This window comes from Chlorocebus sabaeus, chromosome 16 (genome assembly GCF_047675955.1).
Source record: "Chlorocebus sabaeus isolate Y175 chromosome 16, mChlSab1.0.hap1, whole genome shotgun sequence".
Lineage (NCBI taxonomy): Eukaryota > Metazoa > Chordata > Mammalia > Primates > Cercopithecidae > Chlorocebus > Chlorocebus sabaeus.
In genome coordinates, this window is record NC_132919.1 from 74,435,078 (window position 1) to 74,457,752 (window position 22,675).

The following is a 22,675-nucleotide window of genomic DNA, read 5'->3' on the forward strand; positions in this document are numbered from 1 at the left end:
CAGAAGACTTCAAAAGGCTCAAAGGACCCACGGCTTTGAAGACTCCATCCTAAGCACCGAACAGATGAACTCACGGTGGCAGATTTGAAAGACCGCGGGGTGCCTGAAGTAGGGTGCCGAGAGGCAGAATCCAATTCCCGTCAAGCATAGCACCCCTCAATTGCCTGTCCAGTTCACATCTCCATCCCCAGAAAAGAGGGCAAAACTTCGCTCTTAGGGAAGCCACAACGTTGAAAGGAAATCATTAATTCCCAATAAGCAATATAAGGACACCAACATTTGGGAGAATCGCGGCAGCGTGGCAGCAAGGGACACAGGAAACCGAACTGTGCTGTTCTTCCTCAGGCTGGAAAGGCCCTGAGGAAAGTAAGGCGTAACTCAGGGAGAAAGCTGAGGGAGAGGAGAACAGAGCCCTTTCCCTCCAAGAGTTGCGGAAGGGAGGAAAGTGAAGGACAAAATCACAGAGTCTCATTCAAGGGACACTTGGTGTCAGTCTCCTGGTTGTAACATGGTACTGTAATATTACCAGATGTTACCCTTGGGGGAAACTGGGTAAAGGTAGACGGAGTTCCTCTATTATTATTTCGTCTTCTTATTATTATTTCTTAAACTCTCTGTGAATCTACAATTCTCTCAAAATAAAGAGGTTTTTTTAAAGTACAATAGGTCCACTGCCATGAAAAAGGTATAAAGTGCTACGGTTGATAAAAGAAGGGAGTTGAATACAAGAAAAGGAGGGAAGAGGCCAGGCATTGTGACTCACACCTGTAATCACAGCACTTTGGGAGGCTGAGGCAGGAGAATCGCTTGAGCACAGGAGTCTGAGGTTACAGCCAACTATGATCACCCTAGTGTACTGCAGCCTGGGCAACAGAGCAAGACCCTGTCTCTTAAAAAAGAAAAAAAAAAAAAAGGAAGTGCCAGTATGCTTGTGAGTGTTTAAAGGTGCATGTGGTGTTTGAGATGGGCTCTGAAAAACACACCAGACTTTGAAGGGGCAGGAGGACTTTCCAGGTGGAAGGACCAGAGTAAAGAAAGAAGAGCCCTTACCAGCTTGAGGACTAGTTAGTAGCCCTCTTTTACTGGATGTTGTAGGAAGACTATGGTTGTCAAGATAAACTGCAGCTCTACTGTTAAGGGAATTGAAAGTCAGAATAGGAAAGTTGAACTTAATTTGAGTGGGCACTGGGGGGCCATTGACAATTTTTGAGATTGGGAGTGACCTAACCGGAGCTCCGGTATAGTATGTGGCCTCACACATCTCCACCTCTGCTGATTTCCTTCTTAGTAAAAAGTGGCGTTTCTATTCTCAGACTCAACCTACAGAATATGTAGAAAAGATTAGGAGTGGTAAGAAAAGACACAAGGAAAGTGGGTAAAATGGTTTTTACAACAGCTATAAGGGGAATAATGATGGACTCAACCTAGGAGATGGGGCAAGAGCAGTAAAAAGAAATCGTTGAGAAGGATGAGTGGTGTAAGTACCTGCCTCCTTGTACTGTTTCCCATCCAGAGATACAGCCTCAAGGATGAGGTGTGATCCTTTAAGGAGTACAGTGCATTCTGCCATCTGAAAAGGAGTGGTACATTGGTTTCAGTGTCACATGACCCACCTACAAGCTGCAGTAAATTGGGGTGAGGGGACAGAGGCTGGCGTGAGTCTCTCTGGGGTATCTGGCTCCTGCTCCTCCTCCTTCCTGCCCTGAGAAAGTATAGCAATGGGTGGCTGGGCCTGGTGGCTCATGCCTGTAATCCCAGCACTTTGGGAGGCCGAGGCAGGCAGATCACGAGGTCAGGAGTTTGAGGCCAGCCTGACCAATATGGTGAAACCGCATCTCTACTAAAAATACAAAAATTAGCTGGGCATGGTGGTGCGCACCTGTAATCCCAGCTACTCGGGAGGCTGAGGCAGGAGAATCACTTGAACTCGGGGGGCAGAGGTTGCAGTGAGCCGAGATCAGGCCATTTCTCTCTAGCCTGGGTGACAGGGCAAGACTCTGTTTCAAAAAAAAAAAAAGAAAGTATAGCAATGGGCAGACTACCTCTTTCAGGCTTGGGATCAAGTACCAGGTACCCCCATGGCATTTTTACCAACTTTACCACTTCACCTATAAAATTGTAGCTGCTCTAGGACCATTTTGAAGTACTTATGGTGCATACTAAAAAGCAAGGAAAGATACATGGGAACTGTCTGTGCTATCATCTCAGTTATTTTTTGGTAAATCTAAAGTGTTGCCAAAAAAAAAAAAAAAAAAATACAGCAAGGGAAACAAAGTCCCCCTGTATGTCAGCCTAAACTTTGCCTTGCTTTCCCTCTTGGCAACAGAAGAAAATTTGATAACCTCCCCCTCTTGTTCAAGGATATGGTGTCACATACTAATATAGGCTACCAGCTAATGAATTGTTTGATAAAGAGCAAAAAACCCAGGTAACTGCACTTCTTTGCAGGCTTCACTGCCTATCATAGCTTACTTACACCAAGGAAAACAGCAAAAACTCACAGTGTACGTATTCTACATGCATCCTTCCTTACAAGAATCTCTGGGTTTTGGAGAGACAGGGGTAGAGGGAGGTGCAGAGTCGGGTAGTATGTAGCGGGTGACTGGCAGATTCCAATACAGTATTGTCATGTTGCATCAAAGTTCCTCATTGCAGACAGAAATCTGCCTCCACACATGAACGCAGCCCTTCCTTAATCATCTGAGGACCCTGTTTCAGCAGTCAGCCTCACTCCTAATGACATTCTGTTAAATGGACAAATTCCTTTGAAGCCTTGTCCTTCTTTGAAATCCAATTTCGCAGAAAGCCAAATCTGATTGGGGGTAGCCATGGAAACCACACCGAAGAGTCTTTGAGGAGGTGAAGAGAGGCAAGGCAAAACGTGATAGTCACGAATCCTTTACTGCTCTGTCAGAAATATCAAAGAGATCTAGAGAGGTTGGCAGTAGCCGAGTCCCTGCCTGGGTCCTGTTCTGTGTGGCTGGGTACTATGTGGCTGTCATGGAAGAAAGCAGCCCGCTGTCTCTGCACACAGGCAGGAGGATGGAACAGAATACACAAATCTCAGGTCTGTCTGCCTCCCTTTTCTTCCCCTCCCCCCAGACCCAATTCCAGCAAGATCTTAGCACCCTCTTCTTAGCTACCCGCCCCTTAAAGACAAACAACAAAAGAATGACAAGGTTAAAATACAAGGCCCTCACAGATAAGAGGTCCTTTGGAGCAGAGGCCATGAAATTAATCTGGAATTTCTTGTAATTAGATAAGATAAGGGGATCTAAAGAGATGCAGAACAGCCAGGAATGGAGTCCAGCAGCACAACATGCAGAAAATACACTGCCTTGTCCACCGGGACCCTTCACGCACTGTCAGCAGACAGAAGACACAGAAAATAGAGCCTGTATTGGCCTCTGAGCTGCTTGGGAATGCTGTCTACATGTTCTCATGCCAGGTGGGCACTCACTAAATAGGCATCTATGGGATGTCCAGAGGGCCCAATCAGGAAGAAACAAAAGCATCTGGCACCCAGAATGGCATGGAGTGGGAACAACTGCAAGCAAAGCAGGAGCTGGCTGGCACTGCTCTGCCCTGGCTGAAATAGGTCTGGAGAGGAAACTGCAGAGGGCAGGCTCTGAGGCTTTATTCCGAGCTTGTTATTGATCCCTGAATGCTGGGTCATGACATGTGGCAGAGCTGACGTCTGCCCTGTGGATGTGCAGCCACTGCCTCTCAGCCTCTCGGTCCCAACCCCATCAACCGGGTTTATTGACTCTTTTATTGACAATGCTGGGGCCTAATGAGGACAAGAGCTGCACACTTCATTAAGGGATGTGGAAGGAGAGATGATGCGTCCTGTCGGTGCAAAGAACCAGGCTCACTGTATGTTTTGCAAGGCCCCAGAAACCAAGCATCATACCACCTTGGAGGCAGAGGAGATGGACATAAGATGCTAACTTGGGCATATTACTTCAGTGGCCTAAAAATGAAGAGTTTCCACGGTTTGCCAGAAGCCTTGTTCTTACCAATTAGCTAACTCTTCAACTTAGGAGGGTCCTGTTAATCACACACTCACACAAATACACTTCCAATGGTCTCCCCTTCCAGCTCATACTCCTAGATTCTCTGCCCTAATACATACAACAAAATAAGCAGCTTCTCATATCATATCAGGAAGCAATTCCATAAGCAGGTTCTCAATGAGGCACAGGCTTGGAACAGGATAAAAACTCAAATGCATCTTCAAAGGGAACAAATTCAAGATAAGGAACAGACCCAGCACTATGACCAGGGTCCCCCAGCTTACAAGGAGCTATGCATTAGAATCTGGTACAAAGCTCCTGTAGAACTGAAAAATACCTAAGATAGATAGTTACAGCCTAGGGATCACTGAGCCACTCTGTGAAGTAATCGCTGTTGGCCCTTCTCCATCTAAATAGTAATGTTTCATTCCCAGTACTTTAGGAGGCCGAGGCAGGGGAATCACTTCAGACAGGGAGTTGGAGACCAACCTGGGCAACATAGTGAGACCCCTGTCTCTACAAAAAATACAAAGATTTCAAAAATTAGCTGGGTATGGTGGCATGAGCCTGTAGTGCCAGCTACTCTTGAGGCCTAGGCAGGAGGATTGTTTGAGCCCAGGAGTTCGAGGTTGCCGTGCCACTGCACTCCAGCCTGGGCAACAAAGCTGAGACCCTGTCTCAAATAAATAAATGAATAGTAACATTTCTTTCTTCTTTATCTTATCTATCACTCCTCTTATTATTTTTTCTCTATTGTCCCCAATCCTTTTTCTTTTTAGTCTTCTTTACCTATCCTTTAGACCACATTAGATATCTCCCTTGGGCACTGCTGAGCCCAGCAGAGGACCTGAAGACCAAAGAGGTTGCTGACTCTGACATTCTCTGTTTTTGATTGGTTCTCTTGGGGATCTGAAGTGGAGATGGGAGGACTCAGAATGTATCAGCTGTAGCCAGATGAGCTGTGCGCTCAGTGAGATGCGGAAACAGTTTGTGTAGCTAATCTGCATGAGAGCAGATGAGGTTAAGACTAATTTTATAGACTATATATTTGCAGACATAACTTTGGAAACTAGATGGAAGAAGTAATCTTTTCTTCTGGGGGATTAAGGAGATTGAAGGTAGAAGGACAGCAATTTTCTAAAGTCGAACTGGGTTTCTTTGGTTTCCTTTCATCTGTTATTTCAAAGGGAAAAAAAATTTAAGTTCCCAAACCCCTTCCTTACTTTTTATCCTTTCTTATTCCTCACTTTACTACAGGTCTTAGAATTCAGAGTTGGAGCAGGAGGATTCAAGGTGAGAGAAGGGGCAGTTATTTAGAAGCTGGTAGGCTGGGTGCAGTGGCTCATGCCTGTAATCCCAGCACTTTGGGAGGCCAAGGTGGGTGGATCACGAGGTCAGGAGATCAAGACCATCCTTGTTAACACGGTGAAACCCCATCTCTACTAAAAATACAATAATTAGCCGGGTGTGGTGGTGGGCACCTATAGTCTCATCTACTTGGGAGACTGAGGCGGAAGAATGCCTTAAACCTGGGAGGCAGAGCTTGCAGTGAGCCAAGATTGTGCCACTGCACTCCAGCCTGAGCGACACAGCGAGACTCCATCTCAAAAAAAAAAAAAAAAAAAAAAAAAAAAAGAAGCTGGTAGAAAGCTCTGGCCTGCACTACACATGTGCTCATGTGCTTTGGAGGATACTGACACTAAGATGAGTGGATGTAATCTAATCAGACTCACCAGCATTCTCAAATACAGACAGAAGCACTAGAGTAAGAGATAAAAACAGCAATGGCTGATTATTTCAATCTAAGAAAGCAAGTAAAAATACCTTTGCCCTAGTGGATATCCTTTGGAATGACCTTTAGGTCCTCAAGATGTGTTCTTTCCTTGCCTTCAGAATTGTGTCAGTGTCCATTTCATTTTTTTTTTCTTTCTAAATATTATTCTTTTTTTTTTTGAGATGGAGTTTTGCTCTTGTTGCCCAGGCTGGAGTGCAATGGTGCCATCTTGGCTCACTGCAACCTCCACCTCCCGGGATCAAGCGATTCTCCTGCCTCAGCTTCTCTAGTAGCTGGGATTATAGGCACATGCCACCATGCCAGGCTAATTTTTCTATTTTTAGTACAGACAAGGTTTCACCGCATTGACCAGGCTGGCCTCGAACTCCTTACCTCAGGTGATCTGTCCACCTTGGCCTCGCAAAATTCTGGGATTACAGGCGTGAGCCACCGTGTCCAGCCAAACACCATACCCAGCCTCTCTTCCTAAATATCTCTGGACTCCCCTTCCCACAGCATTTTCTTCCTGTGTAAACCACACTATCTTTCATACACAAAATGGCACCATCAGTTCATGTTGCATTGCTTTTCAGTTTGACTCTTGTCTTGCCTCCTCTCATCCCTCCACTAGAATGTGATCGCACTCTCTTACACCACATTTGAGATCTTCAGTCTCACATTCTTTTTCATCTTCAATCTTTCCCTCTGCCTGCTAACATCCTTGGTCTTCTCTATCCTTAAAAATCAAGATCTTCCCTCCACCCCTCTACCTCCTCCAACTCTCAACCTTTCCTCTCCTTCCCTGCCCCCATCAACTTCCTCCATCAAATATCATGTCCTTTCTCCTCCGTCTCTTAACCTTGCCTGCCTGTCTTCACACCACCAAAGGGATATCTCTCCCAAGAGCATCACTGACCTCCTTCTCCACTCTCCTTTGTCCTCACCAGCCTTCTTTTTGGACCATTGGATGGTCTTGACCACGTGCTGTTGCTGTAAGCACCCAGTTTGGTTGGCATTGCCCTATCTGGTCCTCTTCCTGTCCATCTTAACTGTGACTTCCCTGCCTCCTTCTTTGGCTCTCTTCATATCACCTTCTAGTCATAGGTATTCGCCAAAGCTTTCTACTTGCCTTTCTCCCATCCCTCTTCTTTCATTTCTCTCTTTGTTCTCTGAATCTCTAGTGGTTTTATTCTCATGCTACTACAACGTTCCCCTTTGTATAGATTGCTTTGCTGATTTGTACCTCTGCCCCACATTCCCACCTGGATATCTGAGCAGTTCCACCAAATTGTTATTTCCTCTCTCCTTAATTATTACAATAGCAAGAAAGCTCAGTGGACAGGGCATGGGCTTACAAATCAGAAAGACCTGGGTCCCATTTCTGGCTCTGCCACCTACCTATTCAAAGACTCTGGGCAGAGCTCCATGAACCTCAAGTTCCTCATCTGAAAATTGGAGATCATAATCCCCACCTTACAGGGTTATTGTGAGGGTTAAGTAGGATGATGTATGTATATAGTATATGCTCCATAAATTATAACAGTTAGGCCGGGTGTGGTGACTCACACCTGTAATCCCAACACTTGGGGAGGCCAAGGCAGGTGGATTGCTTGAGGCCAGGAGTTCGAGACCAGCCTGACCAACATGGCGAAACCCCATCTCTACAAAAATACAAAAATTAACTGGGCATGGTGGCGCACGCTTTTAGTCCTAGCTACTCAGGAGGCTGAGTCACAAGAATCATTGCAACCCAGAAGGCAGAAGTTGCAGTGAGCCGAGATCGTGTCACTGCGTTCCAGCCTGGGTGACAGAGTGAGATTCTGTCTCCAAAAAAAAAAAGTAATGTTATAAAGGCATTTCTGTTTTCCTGATAATTCAAGCTCAAAATATAGAAGTCATCTTAGACCCTTCCTCACTCATTCTAAACAGCCACTATGGCCACTAGTCTTACCTCCTCACAGTGGCTTTTGAATCCTTACCCTCCTTGCATCCTTAATGTCACCTCTTTGGGTTTGGTTCTCAACATGTTTGTTGGGAAGTGATAAGTTGAAATGGCTTCTAACCCGGCCTCCCTCATCCAATTTCCCCACCATCCCATGCCACCCCTCACATAAGCTTCAGAGTATTTATCCCAAAGCATGGTTCTGACCCCATCAAAGAGGTGATAGAGTATAGAATGTAGTGGCCCTAAAGTCAGACAGCCCTGTGCTCAAATCTGCCACTGCTTGCTGTGACCTTGGACAAGTTACTTATCTTGCATATGCCTCAATTTCCTCCACTGTAAAATGGCAATAGTAACTGTATTCTCAAGGTTGTTGTGAAGATCCAAAGAGCTAATATATGTTTTGCTTACACCTGCCTGCCGCATGGTAGTTGCTTCGTGAAGTTTAGTGATTACTGTCCCTGCATTTCCCGCAAAAACTAGCACCTGTCAGATGCTCAATAAATACTTATACAAATTATCCATAATCTCTCATTTGATCTTTCTTACTCATTAAAGATATATTTGAGGAGTGACCAAGATATCGGTGTCATTGGTTGCCAAGGATGAGAGTTTTCCTCTTTATGAAGCTAATCTGCCTTTAAAGAGATGAATAGAATGGCCTTGGCTTCCTTGGCACCAGGCTCTAACAAATCAAGGTTATCAGATTCTCCCTGCCAACCTCCAGAGATTTCCTCCCTGTCCTATCTATTCTAGAATACTTCCAGTGTTCTCCAAACCACATGGGGGAAACACTGATCTGGAAGGCATGAGATATTAACTCCTCTTTTCACTCATTGCAGCAAAAACAAAGTTTCCACTATAAATAAAGACCCTGCAATGAACCAATCAGAAGGAAGATCATATCCCAGGAGTCTGCAGTCTTTTTAGTCTGGAGAGCTGCCAGCAGGGCTAAGCTCTACAGAAGGGCTGGGGTTGTGGCAGACGGACACGACTTGGGGAGTGTGTGGGAGGGGTGATGGCCTAGGGATGAGGCTAGTGAGAAAGAAAAAGGGAAAAGAAACTGAATGAGAAGTTGAATGAAAAGATAAGTAAGTGGAGAAATAGAAAACATGATAAAGAAGTCTTCATAGTTTGGAGGATTAGAAACTAAATCAAACAAATCCACTTGATTTCCTGAGTTGTAATTTCAGGCTATACCATGTTCTACCTCCAAGGACAGTTGAGAAGCTTCAGGGAATGGCTGTAAATTCCTAAAGAAAAGTGCCTTGTGGATCAAGCTGTTCCTATCTGCTGCTGTACTTTTTATCATCTGCACTTTCAACACAATGACAAGTTTTATTGAGTAATACGTGATATTCCGCATCATGAGACTATTGATGCAGAATTTCCTTTTTCAGAGCTCAATATTCCAATCAAAGCCTGTTGCATCACATCACTGAGGCCATCCACTTAATGACAAGTTGTAAGACGCATATTGCAGAATATTCATGTTCATTTTATGCTCACAGTGCTTGAAATCTCCTCTAAACAGCCTCTGCTCTCAGCCTATTAAGGTGCCCGTGTTATCTACACTCCATTCAATGGTGTGGAAATAATTGTCTTGAGACTAAAGAAAAAATTGATGGTCACAAGCCGAGTCAGCACTTGTGTTCTTTTCTTACTCTGTTGAATCAGGTGTTATTTACCTCTTCCAACACCTGGGACTCCTGATAAGTCACTCCCATGGTAGCTTTTTCCAGGACAGTGCTATGGGGTCTTTAGAAAAAGTAGGGATCCTTCATAAGCTATATTGTTATCAGCACAATTCACGCAGCTACCAGATGTGCAAAATCGAAACCACCAAGGGCATTCAGGCAAAGGGGGCTTCCCCAGCTCCATATGGCCGCTATGACATGTGCTCATGAGTTAGAGGAGGAATCAGAGAAAAAATGGGATGCACTCAACATGAGGGCCTGTGCACTTGTGAGAACATGCTTATATTCTGACAAAATTGGGGCCCTTTTTTATTGCCCTTCATCTGCTATCCCAGCACCTGCATCCTATAGCCTTCCTCCCTACAAACCTGGCTCTACTAAAAAGACCTGCCTGTTAGAGACAGGTGGGCCCTTTTCTTCATCTCTTCCCCTTCCTCTTATCTCTGGGATGAAGCACCAGGACGCAGGCTGGTGGAGGAGAGCAATTGCCTGTGGCAGCTGATAGTTCAGCAATGCGGCCTGCGACTTCGCCTTTAAATATCAACCTCAAGCACAGACAACACCCTGGCAGCCTGAAAGGTTTCCATGGTGACAGAATGCAGGCCGTGACCTCTGTAAATGTAATCAGAGCACTGGGATTGGTGTGCGAGACAGGTTTAATTTCTCCTGCAGTGGAAGCTCTGTGGTCCTCGCCCTACATAGTCTTCATACCTTGACAGACAACCTGTTATCTTCACCAGGGCAGCTCTGCATATGGCAGTTCCCTCTGCCCCAGAGCTGCTTCCTCTACTGTCTGAGCAGGCTGCAGGATATAGAAGGTCACTGGGCACTGGGACAACAGTCGTATCAATACCTGGCATCCTTGCCCAGTGTCCTTGGGAGGTGAGACTGTCCCTTATACAAAGAGCAGCTGTGGCATAAGGGTCAGACCAAAGACTCAGAAGATTAGCCAAGGTTTTCATCTCTGCTGTGTCACCAACAGTGTGACCTTGGGCAAGTCATTTAATTTCCAACTTTCAACATCTTCCCTCCAGGGAGAAAATGCCTGGGGAAGGGAAGGGCAAGGGCTTCCAAAGTCCCCAATTTAAGATGGTACCCAATAATGCTTAATGTGAGGATCCTCCCACCCTCAGTGGACTCATACCCCAAGAAGTGAATGCTAGTCACTGGTGTCAGTGCTGCCAGTGGTGAGGGGAAGGCTCGCTGTGGGAGAGGCTCAGCAGGACTTCCCCACCTCTATCCTGAATTGGAACAAAACCAGGATGCATTTTTTTCTAAGCCAGCCCAGAGTAGTAGACTAGGGTTTTGCACTAAACTGACAGGAAACAGACAGAGGCTCAGAGGGAAATGTAGCTGCATTAAAGGAGGACCCCATAACCTCTTTCCTTAAACTCCATGCCACCTCAGCAAAGAGTTTCTTTGGTCACTTGGATGCTAGCACCCTGTGATTCCATTTCTAATTCACATGAGATGCTGGCCGACTTCAGTTGCCAGTTATCCTGCTTCTCTGATTCTTTTACTTTTCCAGTATAGTGTTCTGAAAAACAAAAACAAACAAAAAAGATCTGGACTAAGATGAGATTCATAGGGTTGCATGAAACATTTTTCTTCCCAGAGGGAGCTGGTCCATAAACTTCCCCTTGCAGAATGAGATTCAACAAGGAATCTCAGAATTTCAGAGCTGGAAGGAACTTTAGAAACCCTTTAACCTACAGAGAGAAACATGATGACTAGCCTGGATGTCCCTGGGTTACAGCAAATTAATGGCAGAACCACAAGGGCATCAGGGCCCCACTCTGCTCGGCTAAGTATTAATTTACCTCATGGGTGCTTTTGAACCTCAAACTAAAATAGAGGGGAAGTGGGGGGAGGATTCAAAAGTGGTTGATGAACATTAGAATCAGGAAATGGTGATTTGGCTGAATCTACAGATAATAGCTTTACCACTTCCTGTGTCAGCTGATGCCAAAGGAGAGAAGATTCTAAAGAAGAAAATAGTTAAGTGACAGGACTGTGGGTTTCCACACAACTGTCCCCACCCAGGCCACACTTTTTCTCTAAGGCCATTGAGGAGAGTATAAACCTGATTGCTCAGGGGTGTCATTGTCTGGTGTCCAACACAGAATCACAAGATCAAAGAATAACGGAGTTTATAGGAACCCCAAGGAACATCTGGTCTGACATTATGTCTTCTGGTTGCTGAGTAACTAAACCGTCTAGGACAGGTAATTTAATTGTCTTTCCTTTTTATTAAAGGACTCAGTTTCCCAACTATAAATGAGGAAATAAGGTTCCTTCTCGGTCTAACATGCCAGAACTCCATGATCTCGAAAGGTAGAGACTTCCCAACCTTTTCCAGGATCCCTTTATAGCATTTAACATGTATCTTGTAAGTAGCAGGCTTCCCTGGCTCAAGCTTAGCATTACTGGTGTGGCAAGCACCAAGGGTTTGTCCAGCTCCCAGGGTTTACCATTGACTCCAGGAACATGCCCTAAAGTTCCTTCTAGTGTTTTAAGGAGGAGGAAGAGGCAACCATTTATGTATTACTCATGTCGGTCCAAGTTGTTAATACTCCAGTAGTTGATAGGCCCAACCTGCATACATTGTGGCCATGGGGAGGGTGGGGGTAGGGTGTGGTGGGGTGTGAGGTGGTGTCAACAACATAGCAGCCCGTACAGAAACTGTGTGGAATAGGGGAGGAAAGAAATTCTTAAACAACACAGATGGTTATTTCTGGAAGAAATGGGTAGGTTTGCTGCACAGAAAAAGCAATCTATCCATCATATCACCTGTTCTTCAGACCTGCCTATATATGCCTGAATCATTATAGAAAAGTGTCAAATTCTGAACCCTTGAAAACCAGGGATATTATTATACTCACTCCACTCACTGAAGCCTTAGTTCCATCCTGCCTATATCCATTCTGCTATACTTGGTGTTACATTTTTGGATGAGAAATGTGCAGGGTGAACTCAGACTCTACAACCACTTGTCCTCTTCTTGGCTAAGTCACCTCCTCCTTCCAACTCCCTTAGGTCAGTAAATGGCACCATGGATAATCCAGTTGCCCAATCTAGAACCCTGGGGGGGGGTCATCTTTCATCCCTCTTTCTTCCTCTACCAAGTCTAGCTGGTAAATATCTTTCAAACAATCTGTTTCTCTCTAGTCTATTGCCACCATCCTGGTCCAAGCCACCATCATCTTCTACCTTGCAACCCTCTGGTTATACGCCCCACCAACCCATTTCCACTCTATAACCAGTGATGTCATTTTAAAAAATCTGCCCATGCCTCTTCCCTAATTAAAATTTTAGTAGCTTCCCAATATTATACTTCCTAACTCCTCACAATGGCTAACAAGTCTCTACCATCACCACCACCATAACCTCCTGCTTATCTTTCCAACCTCGCTGCCTGCATGGACCCTTTACTGTCCGTCATCTTCAGTAACAGACTTCCTGCAGTTTTTCAATGAGTCATACCCACTTCCACTTCCGTTTGCTCACATGTGCTGTTCCTTCTGTCTACAACACTCTTCCCCCTTCCCCTTCACCCAACTAACCTATGCTCATGCTTCAAGTCTCAACTTCATTTCCTCTGGTAACCAGCCTTGGCTCCCCAGCCTGGGTTATATATCTGTCTCCTACATTCCTGTAGCATTTAGCACCTGCTATGCAAAACTCACATCCCATCTGTAATTATTAACATTATTAAAAGTAATGGCAAAAACAGCAATTGCTTTTGCACCAACCTAATATTTGTCTACCTGCCACCTGTCTTCTTCTCCTAAGAGTTCAGATTTTTCGTATCTTATTTCCTAATGTATTCCCAGCAACTACTATGCTTGGTGTATAGTAGGTCCTCAATAAAGGATTATTGAGTAAGTGCTACAAGGTAAGTCTGTTAGTTTTTTGTTTGTTTGTTTGTTTGAGACAGAGTCTTGCTGTGTCACCCAGGCTGGAGTACAATGGTGCGATCTCGGCTCATTGTAACCTCTGCCTCCCGGATTCAAGCGATTCTTCTGCCTCAGACTTCTGATTAGCTGAGATTACAGGCGTGCGCCACCATGCCCAGCTAATTTTTGTATTTTTAGTAGAGACAGGGTTTCTCCATGTTAGCCAGGCTGGTATCTAGCTCCTGACCTCAAGTGATCCGCCCGCCTTGGCCTCCCAAAGTACTAAGATCATGGGCGTGAGCCACTGTGCCTGGCCTGTTGGGTTTTTTAAAAATAATTTTATTTTGAAATAATTTCAAACTTACAGAAAAGTTACCATAGTATCTAGAACTCAAGTATACCATTCACTTGGAATCATCAATTATTAACTTTGATTATTAATTATTAAATTTAATAATAATCAATTATTGAATTTATTTTTCATAATGAATAAAATATTAATTACAGAAAAGTAATTAGTACTAGATTAATTTACATTTTTTTCTGAATTTGAGAGTAAATTACCATCATCATGCTCCTTTCCCCTAAAAACTTCAGCAGTATTTTCTATGAATGAGGATATTCCCTTAAAAATAACGCCCAGTACGAGGCCAGGCATGGTGGCTCATGCCTATAATCCCAGCACTTTGGGAAGCCGAGGCAAGCGAATCACTTGAGGTCAGCAGTTCAATATCAGCCTGGCCAACATGGTGAAACCCCGTCTCTACTAAAAATACAAAATTTAGCTGGATGTGGTGGTGGGCGTCTATAATCCCAGTAACAGGGGCTGAAACAGGAGAATTGCTTGAACCAGGAGGCGGAGGTTGCAGTGAGCCAATCGTGCCACTGCACTCCAGCCTGGGCAACAGGGCGAGACTCCGTCTCAAAAAAAAAAACACAAACACCCAGTGCGGTTATCAAAATGAGGAAAGTTAGCAAAGACACATGAGCTCTAATTCAAATACATGTTGTCATTTTCAGAGAAGTAGAAAGTACTAGGTAAGGGTGGCAGCCTGGGATTAGGTGCATGCATTCATAAAGTCACCCCTCTCTCCTCTCTCTCTCTCCTTCCCCTCCCTCTGCCCTTGTTCAAGGGTTTCCTCTAAAACTAAAGCTGTGGTTGCCAAGGCAGAGCCCAGCTGGTTGTGTCTGGTGTTCCCTCGTGCCCCCACTTGCACCACGCCCACGTGTCGCTGCCTATGCACAGTCCTCTACTGGTAGGCTGGAAGGCTCCTGAACAGATTAGCTTTGTTTCACAAGGTCCCAGCGACAGGAGGAAGCCCAGTCCACCGGAAGTGAAGGTTGGAGGGAAAGGTGAAGGACAGGAAGTGGGAAGATGACTCCTGGGACCCATAATCATGCATGAGCAGTTCAGAGCTTCCCAAAAGGGAAGAAGACAAGCTGTAGGGGCAGTAAGATTTGCACACCTTGGGTCCTGGGACCATCCTGCTCAGCTGAGTAGAATACCAAACGAGGGTGTCTCTGAGCTGCACTTCACCTCAGCCAGGCAATCGACAGGAGAAGCAGCGAGCGAGACCGACAGACTGTCACTGGCAAAATGAACTGTCACCTCCCATTTTTCAGAGGCACGGCGGGATGAATTGCAGCCTTGAACCGTGCAGCCTGCTGTTGATTGAGTTCCGCTGTCTTAGAACCCCGTCGAACAAGGCGAGTTCATTTCAGACTGACGTACCACCGCTTATCAATTTAGGAGCCAGTAAAATTAACCGCTTCGGAGCTGATTTTCTCCCTCCCCCTGCTTGGATTCTGCATCCAGAAAGGTCACCAAATAAATCTCCCTGGGTCCTGCTAGCATAATATGCAGCTAAGAGATGGGGTCTCAGAAGAGGAAGCTGAACCAAACAGCCCAGGCCCAAAAGGTCGCTGAGGCCCCCTTACAGCCACAGATTGTGGCAGTGGTGTGTGACAAGTCATGCCTTTGCTAACTCTGCTTTGCCCACATCAGCAGCATCTGCTCCCAAGAGATACTGTGGTTGGGTAGGATTGGGTGGCTGAGAATGGAGGTGCTACAGAAGCCCCCCTAGTCTTTCTGCAGAGATCTCTGTGTATTCTTCAGCTTTGCATCCACAGGGCCTTACACATAGTAGGCACCCGCTAAGTGTCCATTAAACTGAGTAAGACTTGATGTATGCTTTACCATCAATTGGTTTGAAAAGTTTAAAAAAAAGTTAGCATGGACAGGGCCCTGGTGGAGAGAAAAAAAAAGAAATGTTTATCTAGGGATATCTTTACTGTCACTGGACATTCATGGGGCCAGGTCATGCTAAAAACCCTCTGGCAAGTTGAAATGCAGGTCCTTGGAGCAGAGGAGGATGCTCACCAGAACAGGGTTCCTTGTGTCCAGAAGAAAAACTGTCTCATGCCACATTCTCCCCTCACACGCATACAGCTTTTTTGCTCCTAAAGGCCCGTCCAGTAGGTCTAATTTACATGTCTCAGGGCTTCTCCTCTCCTCTGCATCTGGGACACAAATAGTTTTCTCAACACCCTTTGAACCGCTTGTCACCATGGCAGACTATGGCAGTGATCATTTCTGGAGATACAACCAAAGTGTTCTCAAGATAATTTAAAGGTCTGGACTCTTAGACATGCTCTACCTCTATCTAAAAACATCCACTTTTCACCAAAGGTGCCTCATCTCAGAGGGACAGGGGACATCTGGTTTGGGAGACTTGCACAGGAAATAAAGACCTATGGGCTGGACACGCTGGCTCACACCTGTAATCCCAGCACTTTGGAAAGCTGAAACAAGCAGATTGCTTGAGCCCAGGAGTTCGTGATCAGCCTGGGCAACATGGCGAAACCCCATCTCTACAAAAAACACAAAAATTAGCCAGGTGTGGTGGTGGATGCCTGTCATCCCAGCTACTCAGGAGGCTGAGGTGGGAGGATCGATTGAGCCCGGGAAGTAAAGGCAGCACCGTGAGCTGAGATTGTATCACTGCACTCTAGCCTGGGTAATGGAGTGAAGCCCTGTCTCAAAAAAAGAAAAAAAAAACAAAAGGCTTGTGAAGATGGAGATGGCTTCTGACAGAAAAGCTGGTGCTCTCTTCAGTAAGGCATCAGGGTAAGGGCCAGATGATGTTTTTGCTTCAGCTGATAGCTACCAACAGACCAAACTGGTGGGCTCTTATGCCCAAAGAAAATATATTCACTTTCCTGTTGTCTTTGTTAATAGTTTATTTCTGTGTTTTCGCTGGGGACTTTTAGCCCTATACCTAGAGTGAGAAGGCTTAGTTTTCAAATCTGACTGTACACTCCCTAGCCCTAAGAATGAGCAAATAACTAACTTATTTAAGCCTCATTTTCCCATCCATAAACCCACACAGATGTTTAAAAGTTTAAGTAACTTTCTGTGTGTAAAAACCTTAATAGACTACAAAGTTATGTATAGATGTTGAAGTTTATTCATTTTTGTCTCAGCAACAAAAGAAGAATATGAGGATGAATGTATCTCAAAATTTGATCCAGCAATTTCACTTCTAGGAATCTATCCCACAAAAATGCTCACAGATATGCAAAATGATGTATGTGTGAGGAATTTCACTGCAACTTTTTGAAATTCAGAGATAACCTAAATATTGTCAATAAGGAATTGGGTAAATAAATTATAAAATTATGATGCATAGATACTATGCAACACTGTAATAGTTAAAAAGAATAAGAAAGTAAATTTATAACTTTATGGTTGTTATAAGAGTTATAAAGGCATGAAAGCCAACTTATAAAAATTAACAGATGTGGTTATTATATCATTAAATTCTTGGGTGTTCACTAGCTACTTGAGTCAAGAGTGACCATAGAAAAATACATCCAGCTAAACCTTAGGGAAATATCCAAAACTTTAAACAAAAAGGGACACATCTAATAGTTGCATTTCCATTTACTATATCATGGACATCTGTTCATGTCAATTGTTCTTAATTTTTATTATTAAAAAAATTGGCCGGGCGCGGTGGCTCAAGCCTGTAATCCCAGCACTTTGGGAGGCCGAGACGGGCGGATCACGAGGTCAGGAGATCGAGACCATCCTGGCTAACACGGTGAAACCCCGTCTCTACTAAAAAATACAAAAAACTAGCCGGGCAAGGTGGCGGGTGCCTGTGGTCCCAGCTAGTCGGGAGGCTGAGGCAGGAGAATGGCGTGAACCCGGGAGGCGGAGCTTGCAGTGAGCTGAGATCCGGCCACTGCACTCCAGCCTGGGCGACAGAGCGAAACTCCGTCTCAAAAAAAAAAAAAAAAAAAAAAAAAAAATTACACAGAGCCAGGCACAGTGGCTCATACCTGTAATCCCAGCACTTTGAGAGGCGAGAGGACTGCTTGAGCTCCAGAGTTCAAGACCAACCTGGGCAACATAATGAGACCACATCTTTACAAAAACTAAAAAACACTAGCCAGGCATGCTGGCACATGCTTGTAGTCCCAGCTACTTGGGAGGCTGAAGTAGGAGGATCACTTGAGCCTGGGAGTTCAAAATTGCAGTGAGCTGTGATAATGCCACTCACTGCACTCCAGCCTGGGTGACAGTGAGACCCAGTCTCAAAACAAACAAACAAAAAACAAAAACAAAACAAAACACATAATAAAACATAGGCCATGGATTATAAAGAGAGTTCTCTGGTCTAACTATTGAGAAAAGTAAGATGATTTGTAGGTAGTTGAAGTGTGTTCTCAGGAATACAAATCTATAATATCCTAGCAGTGTAAGTTATTAAGTTGAAACAGCCCTAAACCAAGAATCAGGCATCCGGGACTCTTGTCCCAGCTCTACCATTAACTTACTACATGACATAACCAAACCACTTTTCTGGGCCCCAGTTTCCACATCCAGAAAATGAGAATGTTAAAGTACATGTTCTCCAAGATCCCTTCAAGATGAAAATTCTATGGTTCTATGAAATCACTTTTCAAAGATTCAATAAGGGATGTTTATATATAATTACAGTCTCTGGTCATTTCTGACACTAACAGGAAGGTTTTGACAAGGCCTTAAATACTCACATGCAGAGAAAGTCCACTAAGAGTTTTTTTCTTGAGACAGAGTCTCACTCTGTCACTCAGGCTGGAGTGCAGTGGTGCAAACACAGTTCACTGTAGCCTTGACCTCCCAGGCTCACGCAATCCTCCTGCCTAAGCCTCCTGAGTAGCTGAGTCTACACAGTGCACCAGCACACCTGGCTAATTTATATTTTTATTTTGTAGAGACGGGTTCTCCCTATGTTGTTCAGGCTAGTCTCGAACTCCTAGGCTGAAGCAATCCTCCTGCCTCGGCCTCCCAAAGTGTTGAGATTACAGGTGTGAGCCATCACATCCAGCCCAGAATTTTTTTATTAAAAAGGTTCCTTCCCTCAAGAACTATAATTTAAAAAAGAAAATAAGACAGTTGAATCAATAGAAAAATAGGAGTACACGTTTTACAAAAGGAATGTACAAAACGAAATTGTTGAGTGGGATCAGTGGAACTCAAATTTATGTTCCTAGAGGCCTTTGGCTTACTCAGAGATGTTCAGAAGCTGCTTCCAGGATAGGGAAAGAGGGCAAAGGAGTGAGTACTCCACCTCCCCATCCTGGTTTAATCAGAGTAATTCTGCTTTCATCTGCATCATGCATCTAAGAAATATAACACTTTTACAGAAATAGGGCAGCTACAATAAAAATTTGAAAACCACTGGCCTAGATGATTTCTAAGGTCTGTTCCATCTTTAAGGTTTCATAATTCTATGATTCTAAGATGTATGTAAACCTAAGTTTTTGTATTCTGCATTCAGCTTTGCAGGTACATAGGAAATTAACTTCACAAAGATTAATTATCCTTTAAAACAAATAATTATTTTATAATATGAATATAAAACCCTAGATGTATACTGGTCATTAGAGAAATGAAAATCAAAACCAAAATAAGATACCATCCCACACCAGTCAGAATGGCGGTTATTAAAAATTCAGGAAACAACAGATGCTGGTGAGGCTGTGGAGAAATAGGAATTCTTTTACACTGTTGGTGGAAGTGTAAATTAGTTCAACCATTATGGAAGACAGTGTGGCGATTCCTCAAGGATCTAGAACCAGAAATATCATTTGATCCAGCAATCCCATTACTGAGTATATACCCAAAGGATTATAAATCATTCTACTATAAAGATACATGCCACACGTACGTTTATTGCAGCACTATTTACAATAGCAAAGACTTGGAACCAACCCAAATGCCCATCAGTGATAGACTGGATAAAGAAAATGTGGCACATATACTCCATGGAATACTATACAGCTTTAAAAAAGAATAGTTGATGTCCTTTTCAGGGACATGGATGAAGCTGGAAGCCATCATTCTCAGCAAACTAATATAGGAACAGACAACCAAACACCACATGTTCTCACTCAAAAGTGGGAGTTGAACAATGAGAACACATGGACACAGGGAGGGGAACATCATACACCAGGGCCTGTAAGAGGGTGGGGGGCAATGGAAGGGACAGCATTAGGACAAATACTTAATACATACAGGGCTTAAAACCTAGGTGCAGCAAACCACCATGACACATGCATACCTATCTAACAAACCAGCATGTTCTGCACATGTATCCCAAAACTTAAAGTAAAAACAAACAAAAAAACAAAAAACAAACAAACAAAAAATCATTAGCTGTATCTGTTTGACACAGTGAGATTTTCCTGTCCTGAATTTTCTGAATGTGAGGCATGATCATAATTACAAAAGAACTGGATGGGAATACAAGGCAGACAAAGGGTTATAAAAAAGATTTGCAAGAGTCCCTGGAACACCACGGAGTAGCTATCAGTTTCATCAGTGAGGTAAAAGATACTGAACTAGAGCTAGAATTACTTGGTTCTACTATTGAATTAGGTCATTTTTGTTTTATAGAACAAATCTCAGAAAAATTCGTGGTAATTACTACAGTGTTTTCTATGTGTTATTACATTTAATTCTCCCAACTCCATGAAACAGGTGTTATTTTCTTCCCCATTTTACAAACAAGAAAACCGGAACCATGGATGGTTTAAGTACTTTGCCCAAGGTCAAAGAACCAGGGCTCAAACCCAGAGAGTCTGAGAGCAAAGCCCATGCTCTCAGCCACCAAAAGCTGTACCCCATGTTGCTACTGGTAGATGCTGGGTAGACAGCCTGCCCGCCAAAGGTCAAAGGATAGGATTCAAATGGGACTCTGCCGCCAATTCTTCTATAAATGTATTTGTCTCATTATCCAATCACAAAGAAGAGTTTTCACTTCCCTTATCAAGGCTGGCCCTAGATAAGAAATAATGAGGTAGCTGCAGCTTGTTCATCCTCCCTTCTCCTCACAGCTCCTTCTTCATATGAGGAATGAAAGAAATACTGACTCCATGAAATTTGTTCTGATGCCTCCCAAGAATTTGCCACTCTTTATCTTGTGCATGCACTGAAGATGTATACATGTACACATATACATCTGTGTGTGTGTGTGCGTAGTACTTTCTTGCCTATTTTACATTTGATCCCTCTCCGCAACTGGATCATATCTCCCCAGGAATCACAACTAATTTTCACTCATCTCTGTATCCACAACACCTGACAGAGTGCCTAGTATATAATGAACACTTGATAAATGTTTATTTGTTTGAATGAAGGAAAGAAGTACATTCAACTCGGCGTGGTGGCTTGCACCTGTAATCCCAGCACTTTGGGAGGTTTAGGTGGGTGAATCACCTGAGGTGAAGAGTTCGAGACCAGCCTGGCCAAAATGGCAAAACCCCGTCTCTACTAAAAATACAAAAATTTGCTGGGCGTGGTGGAGTGCGCCTGTAATCCCAGCTACTGTGGAAGCTGAGGCAGGAGAATTGCTTGAACCTGGGAGGCAGAGGTTGCGGTGAGCCGAGATTACACCACTGCACTCCAGCCTGGGCTCAAAAAAATAAAGAAAGAAAGAAGTACATTCACACATTCATGCTGTCCCCAAGGTTCCCAGTGTGTCCCATTGTAGCACCTCACCTAATCTTGCTTTTCTCGGGAACCCTTTCCCCCAGTCAAACTTTGTCAAGCCTAGGCTCCCTTTCTCCTCCAGATCTGCTCCCTGACCTCCAAAATGATAACCAGTTAGCTAACCTCATGTGTAATAAGTGCTAATGAGGTTAGCCAAGGTTAATACATTAATGTATTACTTCTTTTCATAATGTATTTTCACTTTAACTAGAAACAATTCCTTGACCTAATAGAGCCATTTCTAATGGTGAATGCATTATGCCAGCATTCAGGATGAGGTGGGGGCAGATGGGAAATCATTGGCAGGAGAGTTTTAAGGACCCTGACCTAGGCGCCCTAAAACCACATGACCTACCCACTTGTGTAGAAGAGTCACGGAACTAAAATGGCAAAAACACATAAATACTAACACTGCAAGTACATGTGGTCTCTACTGTGACCAAATGAGTTGACCAAGGAAATAAAATTTGATCTGCCACAACAGGAGTCTGGGGTTCCCCACTGATCTTCAAGCCAAGTTAGGGTCACCTGAATGACAGATGCTCCTAAAGAGAAATGAGCTAGCCCTGTGTTTGATTGGTATAGGGCTAGGATGTTGGAGGCAGCAGAAATAATCTAATACATCTTTCACCGCATAGATGAGGAAACTGAAATCCAGAGAGGTAGGTGACCTGTTCAAGGCCATGAAGTCAGAGCCAAAATTGGGAGAAAATAACTTACTTCCTTGAGCTAATATACAGGAAATATTCTTTTCTTTCTTTTTTTTTTTTTTAGGTGGGGTCTTGCTCTGTCACTCAGGTTGGAATGCAATGGCATGATCTCGGCTCACTGCAACCTCCACCTCCTGGGTTCAAGAGATTCTCCTGCCTCAACCTTCCCAGTAGCTGGGATCACAGGTGTGTGCCGCCACGCCCAGCAAATTTTTTGTATTTTTAGTAGAGACAGGGTTTCTCCGTGTTAGCCAGGCTGGTCTCAAACTCCTGATCTCATGATCCACCCACCTGGGCCTCCCAAAGTGCTGAGATTACAGGCCACCGTGCCCAGCCTTCTATCTTATTTAAAGCATCCTACACATTAGTTATTATGAAGCCTATTATTTACCACAGGGCTCAACTATTTGAAGGATCTAACCCAAAAGAATCACGGCTAAAGCCTCTGCACAGCAGCAGGCAGCATCATACAAATCTCAGCAAAGTGCGTTTAACTTGCAGAACCCAATTCACATCCAGAATCCTAGCTACATGGGAGTCTGGAAGATGTAGTATTTTACTTTACAGACTCTGCAGTCCAGAAAAGCACACCAGAAATA

The 22,675-nt window shown here is 44.1% G+C and overlaps 1 protein-coding gene across 15 annotated transcripts in view; it reads right to left on the reverse strand.

Moving 5' to 3' along the window:
- Positions 1-22,675, reverse strand: part of SKAP1 (src kinase associated phosphoprotein 1) — a 331,562-nt gene that overhangs the window by 303,791 nt on the left and 5,096 nt on the right. For 2 of the 15 annotated variants that reach the window (XM_037993386.2, XM_037993384.2), the window contains exon 2: positions 10,808-10,966. The exons of 7 other annotated variants lie outside the window; for them this stretch is intronic. In XM_037993386.2, coding sequence (XP_037849314.1) covers positions 10,808-10,826 — 19 coding nt within the window. In that variant the 5' untranslated portion in view covers positions 10,827-10,966. Of the gene's footprint in view, positions 1-1,485; positions 1,591-10,807; positions 10,967-14,791; positions 16,504-22,675 lie in introns of those variants that run through there. 6 more of the 15 variants (XM_008012995.3, XM_008012997.3, XM_037993385.2 and 3 more) reach the window with 5 other exon arrangements.